The sequence below is a fragment of the Spermophilus citellus genome (assembly GCF_964194105.1).
Source record: "Spermophilus citellus genome assembly, chromosome: 15".
Lineage (NCBI taxonomy): Eukaryota > Metazoa > Chordata > Mammalia > Rodentia > Sciuridae > Spermophilus > Spermophilus citellus.
In genome coordinates this window covers 45,164,081-45,177,059 of record NC_138195.1, presented here as the reverse complement: position 1 = coordinate 45,177,059, position 12,979 = coordinate 45,164,081, and the positions used below count along the sequence as shown (strand labels likewise).

The following is a 12,979-nucleotide window of genomic DNA, read 5'->3' as shown; positions in this document are numbered from 1 at the left end:
TTTGAAATCAGTGTAGCAATGAGTCACGAGCTGCAGTGGACAGACCTGGGGCCAGGCCGCTTTGTGCAGCCCCCACAGCCGCCCGGGGCAGCAGGGGCAGCTGGGCTCCTGCGGGTGAGAAAAAGCGATTCCAGCCCGGGGTGGTGGCTCAAGGCAGCTGAGCGTTACCTGGATCACAGGAGCATGAAATTAGCAGCAGCGCGCAGGCTGGCGAGAATAGCCTGCCGTTGCAGAGTTGCCACCTTCAGACAGCTGAATCCTGCGGCCTGCAACGTGCAGGGGAGGTGCCCTCGCCCAGGACACCACAGGAACCACCCTGGGGAGGCTGAAAGGTGAGCTCCTTATAGGAGAGGTGCTGGGTCCTTTGGGTGGGCTCCGAGGCCCTGTGTTTGGGGCATCCGTCTGGGAAAGGAGGGGCATCCAGCTGAGGACATGGGAGGGGCAGGGAGGGAGGGGCAGCCCCTGCTCCAGGGGCCACAAGGAGACCAGGTCCAGCGAGGCTGCATAGAGCGGCCAGGGCCCTGAGGGCAGAACAAAGCTGGGGACAGAATCACAGGGAAGCCTGGAAAGACTCCAGTAGTGCAGACTGAGTCAAGGCTGCCACCCTGAGGACAGAGCCCCCATGAGACATCTGCACAACATCAGCCCGTCCCCCGGTCTCTCAGGGCTTCTCCAGGCCAGAGCTTACTGGGGTCACTGACATCTTTTCTCGCCAGGTGCAATGGCACATGCCTATAATTCTAGAGGCTTGGGAGGCTGAGGCAGAAGGACTGCAAGTTCGAGGTCAGGCTCAGTGACTGAGGCCCTAGACAACTTAGCAAGGCGCTGTCTCAAAAAGTAAAAAGGGCTGGGGACGTGGCTCGGTGGTTACGTGCCCTGGGTTCAATCCTTAGTGGATATATTTACAATATCTTGTCCTCCTAGAGCTCAGAGGCGCTCCCCATCCTTTAGAACCAACCCCTGCCAGAAGACCAGCCAGGTTCCTGAGGCCTCTGGAAGGAGTTCCCCCACTTCCCTGTGGGTGTACGTGTTCTGAGGGCACCTTCTCTTCTCTGTGAGGTCCTCTCTCCAGCCTCGGGGGACAGAGACCTCGGACAGCACGGGCTCTCCCCTCTCACCTGCACTCTCCCTCACTGCTGCGTGCTCCTCCCCGTCCGCCAGGAGGCGCTCTCGCGGCCTCCCTTTGGTCAAAAAGAAAGGCAGCTGGACTCTGCTGCCTCGGGCCTCCAGCCCACCCACCCACCCACGCTGGTCTCCTTCCTCTCGCTCTGATACCGCCTGCCGCTCACCCGTGCTGGGATGTGCTCCCCACATCCAGGTCCACCCAGAACCTCGGGGTGCGACCTGATTTGGAAACAAGGTCTTTGCAGATATGATGGAGGTGAGTCATCACGGAGGAGGGAGCCCTGTGTCCAGTGTTGGTGGAAGGGGGGGCACACAGACGACCGGGGGGGGGGGGGGAGGAAGGACGCAGAGGCTAGCGTGAGGCTGCCACAGGAGCCCGAGGCTAGAAGCAGCAGGGCCTGTCCAGCCTCCCGGGTTGTGCTACTTCACAGTGGCAGCCCCCAGGAAGTCCTAGAGCTTCCCCGCAGCACCCACTCCCAGGGTGGAGTGACAGGGCCCAGGGAGGCCGGAGAGGAGGATGAGGGGGGTCTTGGGTGGCAGGTTGAAGAGGGGTATTCGTGTCCAAAGGTACCGGGAGCTTTGGAAGGTTCCAGAATGTCCAACAGGTACAGTCAGTGCTGAGCACAAGGGAGTCACCTGGTGGAATGACAGGAAGGACGGGGCAGGAGAAGTTGTCACAGGGCTGCTCAGTTCTCCATTGGTTCATTCTCTCAGTGAATGAGCTGAGTGTGCTCAAGCCACCACGGGGGGTGAGCCTGACACTGCACAGGGAGAGAAAGTGTCAAGGGGACCGAGGCTGGGCCCGGACAGGACTGCACGGAGTTCCCAGTGGTTAAGGGAACTTGGATTTGGGATTTTATTCTAAGTGGGAAGCCGCCGCAGGATTCTAACTTGGTCCCGACAGTGTTCACTGAGGCCCTCCCGGTTCTGCGTCCCGAGCACTCTTTACATATCGGACGGCTCCATGCTCCCCTTGCAGGGAAGACTCATGTTCCAGATGAAAAAACCAAAGCTCAGAGAGGTCAGGCAACTCTCCCAAAGCTACACAGCTCAAACCCAGCCCTCTGTCCCCTGGGCTGTCAGGTGACGTGCAAGGCCTCTCCATTTATGTCTTCAGCTCACTTCTATGGCGCCACAGAGAATTGATGGGTGTGTGCCTGCACACACACCACCACACAACCACACACACGCACATGCAGAGGATTGGCAGGAGTCCAAGGGAGGCAGTGTGGTCAGAGAGGCTGAGGCTGGCCTTGGAGGGAGAGAGGGATTTGAGACTTTTTGGAGGTTCAAGCGTCAGGACATGTCGATGGACTGAATGTGGGGGTGGAGAGACCAAGGAAATAAAGGATAACCCCAAAGATCCAGGCTTGATGGACGTGGGCAGGGTGTGCTATGGCCTGGACAGAGAGGAGAAGTCCATGCTGGGCACCACCCCAGACCCACACCACGCCCCCATCCCTCCCCTTCGCCTCCAGCCCTGCACCCACCCGGGACAGGCCCTCACCAGCGCCTGGATGAATTCACCCTCCTGCACACACCGGCTGAGCTCACTGATATTCTAGGCCCTGAGATCAGGCCCAGTTCCTGCCTTTGTGGAACCTCAGATCCAGTCCAGGGAACCGTTGGCAAATGCGTGAAGAGAATTAATGGAAGACAGGTCAGTAGCATCTCTGCGAATGACCAGGGTTCACCAGCATGGGGGCGATCCATAAAGGAGTAACCAGTCCAGAGGTGGGCAAAGGCCTGTCCCTGGGCCGAATCTGGTCACCACCTTTTTTGTAAATACTGGGACTCGGTCACCACGGTTGGGCCACGTACTGTCAAGGCATGAACTGAGCAGCTGCCAGAGGGTGGCCCCCAAAGCCTAGAACATTTGTGCTCTGCTCCCAGTAGACCAGAGCTGCTGGCCCCAGTCCAGTCTAAGCTAGAGGGGAGCCTGCAGGCCCTGGTCACCAGCGAGTTTGAAAGGTCGGCAGAAAAAAATGCCAGCTCTCCAGAGTCCCAGGGCCGTCCCACCACGCAGGGGAGGAGGGAAACAGCATTTCCATCAACCCTGCACCCCCTCTGCTGTCGAAGCCACCCCAACAAGGGACAAGTGGCTTCTCTGATTTTCATGCTCCTGTTCCCTCTGTGCCCTCAGAGGGTCAGAGGAAGGGCTCAGAGACAGACAGAGGGAAGGGCCAGAGACACCAGGACCCTGGGAAGTCCACAGGGTGACCCTGAGGCTCCCTTACTGCTGACACCCGATGGCCCGTCCTTCCTCTTCTGTAGCCTGATCTCCGGCACATGACCGGGGAAAGAAGGAAGCAGGCCATCGAGGACACTCCCCGCCTACGGCCCACGCAGCCCACATCAGTCTCCGCCTGCCACGTGGTGGTGGTCAGGAAGCGGTCTGGGTGCTCCAGCTGTCCTCCACAGGAGGAAACCCAGGAGGAGCACCAGGAGGAGGCCCTGGGCTGGCTCCAGCAGGCACTTCCTCCTCCTCCTGTGCACGGTTTCCACTGTAGACAGACAATTTCTGTCTGTCTCATGGGCCCAAATCACAGGCTGCCACAGGCCTCAGACACGTGTGCCTGCACACACACACACACTCCCACACAACCACACATACGCACATGCAGAGGACCAGCAGGAGTCCAGCAGAGCCCCTGGGCACCCACCGTCCCCGCAGACCCTTCGCAGACTGTGGCTGCCCTCAATGAAGACGCTGCGGCTTCTCCTAGAGACCCCCCTCTAGGTCCGGCTCTCCGGGTGCTTGTGATGATCAATCACCTTAAAAAGACACTGAGCTCAGGGCCCAGGCCCGCTCCTCACGTGGGCAGGAAATCGCCTCTGGATTCTAGGGAGGTGTGCAGGAAGAAAGAAAATCGAAGGCAGAGACCGAGCGATTGATGGCCCTGGAGGGCCCAGGGACAGGGTGCAAGAGGGGAGGGGGCGAGGTCAGGAGGGAGAAAGAGAATCAGGGCCAGCGAGGCCCCGAGAGCCAGGACCCACAGGCTGAAGCCAGGCCGACTCCCTGCCTCTGCAGGACGTGGCGAGGGCTAAAAACTAAGACAAAGCTGTCCCAGGTGCTTTACTGGGACTGTCACGTTGGCTGGACTGCAGTTAGAGTCCGAGAGTGGACAGGGGAATGAAAAATGACTCGCTTTTGGTTCTAATTTTTTAAAAAAATGGTCTAGAGCAGCCCCTGACTGGGCGGCTGGCGGGGAGGGGGTGCTGCCCTCTGCACGCGGCTCGCCTACACAGGAGCCTGAAACCCCCACCCCACTTCTCCAACTGTCCCCACCATCTCCTGCCATCTCCTTGACGGGGCTCAGGCCAAACCCTGCCTTACTGCATTTTGATGGGGGAGGGGATATTTCACCCAGCACCAATCTTTGGAATTCAGCTCTTAAAAAATAGATGGCCAGCCAGGCCCGGTGCTGCCCACCGGGAATCCCAGTCTCAAAATAAAATAAAAAGAGCTGGGGACATAGCTCTGGGGTAGAGCACCTCTGGGTTCAATCTCCAGAACCGCGTCACTGAGACCCACCTTGCTGGGGTAACAAGAGGGAAATCTGTGCCTCACCCCTGCCGGCACAGTGGGCTCCCAAAATGGAGGCTGCGGCAGCTTGCCCCACGCCAGCTTTCCATGCCAACTCTTCCTCGGTTATGCCCTAGTTTTTGGCCCTGGGCCAACAGGGCTTCGCTGGGTTTATTTGTGGGTCTCATTCCAGAGAAAGAGAGGAGAGACGGGCAAGCAGCAAGCTGTCTAAACCATGCCCAAACTGCTGCAGGCAGAAGACGGGAGCCTGGCACGGTAGGTGACCTTGAAAGTGACATCACTGGAGTGGGGGTTTCTGTACAAACAATCCTACGGGGTCAAACTCCCCAGCAAGTGCTATCTATTCCAACAAAATATTAAAAGTATCTCCCCCCCAAAAAAAAAACCCCAACCATGGAGACCCTCAGTTGATGGAGCTGCAGGTGGCAGGTAGAGGTGGATTTGTCCGACTCCCCCGTCCCTTTCCCACAAACTGGCCCTCAAGATGCTGGGCAGACCGGCCGCCTCTTGCAGGGAATTGGGAAGAGGAGGGGAAGCACGGGGGAGGCCGGTGGCAGGAATGAGGAATGAGGAAAAGAAAAAATAGCCCAGAAAACGCAGAGACACCCCAGCACGCCTGTTCCCAGCACCGGCTCATGAATCGAGGGGTGACAGGTCTCTCATCTCCGATGCCAAGAGCCAGGAGCTCCGGGCAGCCACAGGTACTACATCCGCACCTGCCAGCACTTGGAAACGGGCAATAAAGCATTGAGCGGGGCTGGAATGCTAAGTGCCTGCAGCTGGGAAGGGACGGCCTGGGAGGGCCTCTCCGCCAAGAGCCAGGGCCGTTCCCAGAGACCCTGCACTTGCTCTCCCTCCCTCAGCAGCCTGCACCCGGGGGCGGGGACCTGCCGGAAGAAGCCCAGTGGGCAGCAGCATCTACCGAGGCCAGTGGACGGCTGGGACACAGGAGCCCCTAGTGAATAAGAGAGGACCATAAAGCACCGGGCTAAGGCAGAGCCTGTGGGGACACACCAGGGCCACAGGCAGCTCGGAAGAGCGGGCTCCAGGCCCCCGGGGATTTGCACTGATCATGTTTGTACAGCACCTCGGATAGTGGACCAGGCCTGCCCCAACACCCAGGAATGGGTTTACCCACACCCTCCCAGGATATGGCTCTTTTTAAAAAAAAATACAGGGATTGAACCCAGGGGTACTTAACCTCTGAGCCACATCCCCAGCCCTTTTTTGTATTTTATTTAGAGACAGGGTCTCACTGAGTTGCTTAAGGCGTCACTGAGTTGTTGAGGCTGGCTTTGAACCTGTGATCCTCCTGCCTCAGACTCCCCAAGCCACTGGGATTACAGGCATGCACCACCACACCCAACATGGTGCTTTTATACACCAGGAAAACAAGGTGTCACAGAGGCTGACTCAGACCCAGAGCCAACAACTAGCCAGGGCTTCTCAAAAGCCACTGCACCTGCCAGTCACCTTCCCAGGAGCTACAGGTGGCAAGTCTTGGTTCTTGGAACCCAGTTGATCCTGACTCTGGGTCTCGGGTGGGGCTGGAGGCTGCACTACCCACAAGCCCCCAGGGCTGCTGGTCTCAGGACCACAGGAGGCTGTGCACCACTCACTCCCTGGCAGGGGCTCTTCAGTTGCACAAACAGGCTCAGACCCCAGGTGAATTCTTAGGTTCACAGAAGAGGCCCCCGGGAAGTCAAAGCTATTGGGGGGTGGCAATCAGACAGGAGAGTAAACTAGAAAATACCAAAGTCTGCACCACGGCTGAGACTCACTCCAGCAGGATCCCTGGGCTGGGCTTGATGGGTATTTTGCAAAATGCTCCCTGGTGATCCAGGTGTGTAGCAGCTGGGCTCAGGCCTTGAAAGGCGGAAAGAGATGCCCTTCCCATGTGTCCCGTTCATGCCCACACTGAGGAAGGTTCCAGGGGTTAGGTCAAGGATAAGAAGGTGCCTTCAGAGAAGGAGCGGTGAGCTACCTCCTGTGCCAGCCAAGGGGTAGGGCTGGCCCTGTGGCTGGCTCTGCTGGTATTCCCTCCTGTCCCTGAGGGATGCCCCAGAGGAGAGGCACAGGGCTCTGACAACACCCCACACCATGCCTTCAGAGCCCGCTTCGCTTCTCCACCCACGTGTGTTTGAGCGAGCATCCTCTACCCTTGAAGTCCCACTTAGTCATCTTCCATCCACTGACCCCTCTCTCTGTTCCTGGCTATAAATACACCTGTCCTTGTCAGAGTCGAGTCCCAGCTCTCTCCCTATTGCAAGAGTCTTAAACAAAGTTGGCCTTGCTGTTTTAGCAAGTGTCAGTCATTTTTTTTCTTTAACACTCCTCCCCTGCCGGTCTCTCCCCCCAGAAAACCCACAGGCACAATGTGCAGCCCTGCGTTGGGAGGGAGGAGCCTAGTGCCACTGTCAATCAAACAATTCAGATTTCTCACCTTGAGCCCCCAGGCCTGGGCAGTGGTCTGAGCCAGAGGGCCCCTGCCGCAAATCCTGTACAGCCAGACCTGATGCCCCGTGGCTCCTCACATCCTTCCTCTTGGTCTGCCTTGGCCCAGCCGTTTCTTCCATCTGCAGTCTCCTCCCCCATTCTTCAAATCCACCCTGATCACAGAGATCTCTACCTTGTGCCCCAGACTCCTTGTCCCCAAGGGTTCCTATCTCCTGTGCTGTGGTGTAGACATAGCCCTCCTTGCCTTTATGCACACTGCATTGGCCAGAACTAGTCACGTGACCATGCCTGCTGCAATGGAAACTGGGAAATGTAGTTTTTTGATGCTGTGATAGACCAAGGGTCTCAAGCACACTACGCATGTGCTCTACACTGAGCTGCACCCCGCCCACCCTGAAATGCAGTGTCCCCCAAGGCCACGGTGTTGAAATGTAATCCCCAGTGTGAGGCATCAAGAGGGTGGAAACTTAATATGATATTTAGAGGGGAGACCTCTGGGAGATGAGCAGAGCAAGATAAGCATTAGGTGGACCCCATCACCATTTCTTGGGGATTTTTAAAAAAGAGACCCGACTCACACGCACTCAAGCTCCCTGTAGCTTGCTGTGTGGTGCTGTGCCCCACCTCTGCCAGCAAGAAAGCCACAGGAGAGGCAGCCTCTCTACTCTGGACCTCCAGAGACACCAGCCCAAATAAACCTCCTTTCTTCATAACTCACCCAGTCTGTGGTACTGTGTTATTGGCACAGAAAATGGGCTATGAGACTCTGTCTTTGCTAACTACCAACCTCCCACTTTAGTGGACACATGGTTTTCTGGGATAAACTTACATTTGAAGATATTTCACAGCTGGGAGTGTAGCTCAGTAGTAGAACCTGTGCTTAGCATGAGCCAAGACCCGAAGTTCAATTCCCAGCACCAGAAAGACCAAACAAACAAAATTAAAACTACATTTCCCAGCTTCCACTGCAATTAGTGTGATCATGTGACTGAGTTCAGACCAATGCAGTGTAAACAGAAGCAATGTGTTATTTTCAGGAAGTGTTTTTACTAGCAGCATGCATTTCTTTCTTTCATCTTTTGTCTTCCTATTGATGTAATGACTGGAGCTCCATCTGCCATCTTGGACCATGGAGTAACCTTGGACGCGAGTGCTACACACGGTCAAACAACTGGGTTCCTGACACCACAGAACATCACACAAGCCTTAGGCCGCACCCCAACCCCTGACTTCAATATGAGAGAAAAATGACCTTCCATCTTGTTTGATCCACTTCTCTTTGGCGAGTCTCTATATCTTACAGCTGAACCTAATGCTATTCAATGCACACCTTCCAACTCCCAAAGCCACGGCTTTGGATTGCTGGGTTACCAGCCTGCACCGGACAGAAGCATCACTGCCCCCTCCTCGCAACTAATAGGAAGCAAACTGAACCCTGGAGCTGGGTCTTATCCACCTCCATCTTCCCGGCCACACGAAGCCTGGCGCGCCCCGCAAACCAGGTCAGCGCTGAGTGGAGCTCTGTCCACGCGGCTCCCACACCCTCCTCTGCTCACCAGCACGCGCGGGCCTCCCTGGCACGGTGCCCCGTGCACAGCGCCCTTACCATGATGTCGGTGTCCTCCGGGCTGTTCCCTGTGGCTGGGCTGGAGCAATTGCGCAACTTGAAGGCCCAGTACTCCTTGGCAGTGACAAAGAAGTTCCATGGCAGCAGACTGCCGATGCCCAGGCAGAAGAAGATAACGTAGGCGCCGTTAAAGCGGTCCTTGGGCCTCGGCAGCCCGGGGCCTGGGCAGTCCAGTCCGGGTAGCGCCTCTGGGTCAGCTCCGAGCGAGCCGCTCACGGGTGTGTAGGTGGAGTTGGAGCTGTGACACACGGCGTCCTCCGAGCCAAGGGCCACTGTCAGGCAGGGAAAGGCACAGGGTAGTGAGTGGACGCTGAGGCCGGGCACAGGTGGGCTTGCCTTCCTACAAACCAATTATATCCCCCACCAGGGCTCTCAGGCCGCCAGAGCTCGGTGGGAGAGCTTCATGTTAAAGGACCAGGAAGAGGAAAGTCAGACTAGGAGAAGGACAGGATGTCAGAACTCTAAATGACCTCACAGGTCACCGTGACCACACAAGAGGATACCGGCAACAGGCAGGGCCAAACACTGTGAGTGGGGCCCATGACAAGCACACTGGACGGGCAACCTGGGGTCATGGCAGCATCAAAATAGGAATCGGGGCCCTGGATGGACAAAGAATGTTCTCTAAACTCTTCAACTTTATGCCCAAACAGCAAGGAGCAGGAGAGCATGTGGGATACGCTATTTGTGTAGAAAGGTGTGTGTAAAAAAATGCACACACCTATGCATTTGTGCATGCGCAGGATGTCACTGGAAGGACGCCAATGAAATCCCTGACAGTGGCTGTCTCTGAGGAGGGAGACGGACAGAGAGGAAGGCTTCACTATTCACTTTTCTGTTTCTTCTGAATTTTAAACTATGTGGCTTCTTTAACTGTTTAAAAATGAATTTAAACTATAGATAAAAATAAAGTCATCTGAGCCAGGTGTGGTGGCTCACGCCTGTAATCCCAGTGGCTCTGGAGGCTGAGGCAGGAGGAGCGTGAGTTCAAAGCCAGCCTCGGCAACTTAGTGAGTCCCTAAGCCACCTGGAGAGACTCTGTCTCTAAATAAAATATATAAAAGGGCTGGGGAGGTGGCTTAGTGGCCAGGTGCCCCTGGGTTCAATCCCTGGTACAAAATAAGTTAGTTAATAAAGTTATCTGAATTAAATAATATATTTAGCCCACTCCTCATTTTCATTTGTGGGGACAGAGGCCCAGGTCACAGACTAGGTAAACGGCTGGGCAGAGGCTTCCAGCTCGTGCCTGGGGTCCCAGCTCTGTCAACACATCCCGCCAGGAGACGGCCACTCCCAAGCCATGGTAGCACCAAAGGCAATGAAGGTTCTGGGCTGCTGACAACCGCTGCCCGCAAGGCCTTGGGCACGTTGCCCGCCTCTGAGCCTCGACTGCCCCACGTGCAAAGCCAGGGAAGCCTTTTTTACAATGGCCATGAACTCGGACTGGCTGGCACCGGCCAGCGTGGGGAAGCGGCTACTGAACAGACGGCTGATCCTCCCTGGCATCCTGCACTCGTCACCTGTCTGGCTGGCTGCAAGGTGGCATCCCACTTCCCTGCTCTAGCTGGCACCGAGGATGTGGTAGCAGCTTGAAAAATGGGAAATACATAACGCTGAGAATGGGACACTCAGTCTGGGGTCCCTCCCGCAGTAGCATCCTCTCCACCCTATAAACGCATAAATACATGTGACGCGGCTGGCAGGGGAAGCCGGCCTGACCCGGGAGCACCCCCAGCATGACAGAGAGCTTTGTCTATATCCTGGGATAACCTCATGGCAGCCCAAGGAATGAGGCAGGGCCGACATTTTTTCTCCTTCTACAGATGGAAAAATGGAAGCCTTGAAGGCTCTTGCTTTTTCCTACTTTCAACAGAAAGAATTCCCAGGAGCTAAAATAAAGTCCTGTAACCACACATGCCAAGGTTCTGCCTAGCCCTTGAGCTTGACAACAGCAGAACATGTTAGGTCCTACTCATTTCACAGATGAGGGGTCTGAGGCTCAGAAAGTTTCAGTAACTTGCTCAAGGTCACACAGCTACCAGATGGCAATAGTGAAGTCACACGCCAAGCAGCCTGGAGCCCATGCCAGACTCCTGGGCTTCCCTGGGAGGGGATGTGAACCTGTGTCTGCTGGCTCCAAGTCCAAACCCCCCTCCTGAAGGCCTTGCAGCCATGAAGCTGGGAGCAGAGGCAAAGGGAGTGACCAGCGTGCACACAGCATCAGTATCTGCTGAATGATGGGGCTGTGCACAACCAGGACAGCGCCCCCTACTGGGCAGAATGTACCCTGGCGCAGGGCCGCTGAAAGCTGCCCAAAGTAGGCCCAGAGCATCCAGTCAGCAAGTCTATTTGAATCTCCCTTGGTTGAGCAAGCCCCTCCCAGCCAGGGTGTGTGTGTATGCACACATATGCTCACACTATCACACACTTGAAATTACTGCTAAAGAATGTGCAAAGTGGGGTGGGATGTGATAGAGCACTTGCCTAACATGTGCAAGGCCTGGGGTTCAATCCCCAGCAATAGGAAAAAAAAAAGTGATTCTAATCCATAGAAGTCAACCAGATGTTCTATCCAGAGGGACAGCATCAGGGGCCAAAGGCTGGGTCACTCAGGCCCTTCCCAGCTCATCATCTGTTTGTCCAGGGCCATTCAGCCTTGACAGGGCCTCTGAAGGAGCCAGGAATTTTCCCTAATTTTCCGGGTCACGGGCCAGAGCACTGGAGTGCGCAGAGTCTTATTACCCTTTGTGAAAGCTAGCAGAAAGCAAGGAAATGGGGGCTGGGGATGTGGCTCAAGCGGTAGCGCGCTCGCCTGGCGCCTGGCGTGCCTGCGACCCGGGTTCGATCCTCAGAACCACATACCAACAAAGATGTGTGTCCGCCGAGAACTAAAAAGTAAATATTAAAAATTCTCTCTCTCTCTCTCTCTCTCTCTCTCCCCTCTCTCACTCTCTCTTTAAAAAAAAAATAAATAAAAATAAAAAACACCTTAAGAGACCTGTCTCCTATATTAAAAAAAAAAAAAAAAAAAAAAAAAAAAAGCAAGGAAATGACCAAGCTTCCCCGGGTCAGGCACCGGCCCTGCTGCTCCCTGGGAGACTCTGGGTGAGGGGTGGCCCCTACACCAAGCAGCAGCAACATGGGGGTGTGGGTGTCCTGCAGGATCAGCTAGGTTCCCGACCCTGGCTAAGGCAGTCTTGCCGGTGGGACTCGATTTCCTCGCTGGGGAACAGGTCAGGGGGCTGGGCAGCCCTGCGGCCCTGGGCACCCAGCCCCAGGCAGGCCCCCAGTTTGGAGCCACAGAGCCAGACACCTCTGGACCCTTGGGGTTGCCTGGCCCACACTCCGGCCCCGCACCGGGCGGTGAGGCACAGGCACAGGGTGGAGGAGAGCGAGAGTCTGGGAGGAGAAGGTGGAAAGCCCAAGAGGAGAGCCGGGCGCGGAGCCCGGGAGGGAGGCGGGACGCGGGACGCGGGAGGTGAAGGCGAGAGAGCGCGAGCCCGGGGCGATCGGGGGCCAGAGGGCTCGTCCCAGGCCAGCCCCAGTCGCCGCCCGGCCTCGGCCCGCACTTACTGTCGCCGCCGCCGCCGCCGCCGCCGCCGCCTCCCGGCTGCACGGCCTCCGAGACTCGGGCTCCGCGGGCCGCAGGCCGGGCTCCTCCTTCCGCCCCGCCCGCCGGCGCTTCCCGGTTTGCTGACTCGCTTTTCGGCTTTAGTCCCCTCCCTGCGCTCCGTGCGCACCGCCCTCCTCCCCCGCGCCGGGCGGGGGCCAGCGCGCGCCCATTTTGCAGGTGCAGAAAGTGAGGCGTCCGGAGGCAAAGCACTGGTCACGCCCGCGGAGCCGGCCCACCGTCTCAGCCCTGCGCCGCGAGGACCTGGAAGGGCTCACCTCGCCCCCAGACTCCAGCAAAGGACCCCATCCTTCCCTGATCCCCCCACCTTTGGGTAGGCCCCAACCCCAGGCTGAACATGGCCTCCCTGGTTTTCAGCAGACCCAGAGCTTGAAGCGCTGCTGCTGGCAGTCAGCAAGTCCCACCCTCACACCCTGACCCCTGCCACTTCATGTAACCCGGCGCCTGCGTGTGCATCCCAGACTTACAGGCTGCACAAGTCAAATGGACCATTTTGAGGTCTTGGGAATTGCAACAGATTCAGACAACTCTAGGCCGGTGTTCTAAAGAAGGCTGGGTAGGTGGGAGCTATCAAGAGCCACCAAGCCGGGTG

At 56.9% G+C, this 12,979-nt stretch overlaps 1 protein-coding gene across 1 annotated transcript in view; it reads right to left on the bottom strand.

The window, feature by feature from the left end:
• The window catches only part of SLC29A3 (solute carrier family 29 member 3), a 34,654-nt gene extending 22,222 nt beyond the window's left edge, over nucleotides 1-12,432 (bottom strand). Inside the window, exons 1-2 of the mRNA XM_081267145.1 lie at nucleotides 12,330-12,432; nucleotides 8,736-9,028 (exon numbers count right to left, since the gene is read on the bottom strand). Coding sequence (XP_081123271.1) covers nucleotides 8,736-9,028; nucleotide 12,330 — 294 coding nt within the window. The 5' untranslated portion in view covers nucleotides 12,331-12,432. The remainder of the gene's footprint in view (nucleotides 1-8,735; nucleotides 9,029-12,329) is intronic.
• Between the last annotated feature and the right edge of the window lie 547 nt (nucleotides 12,433-12,979).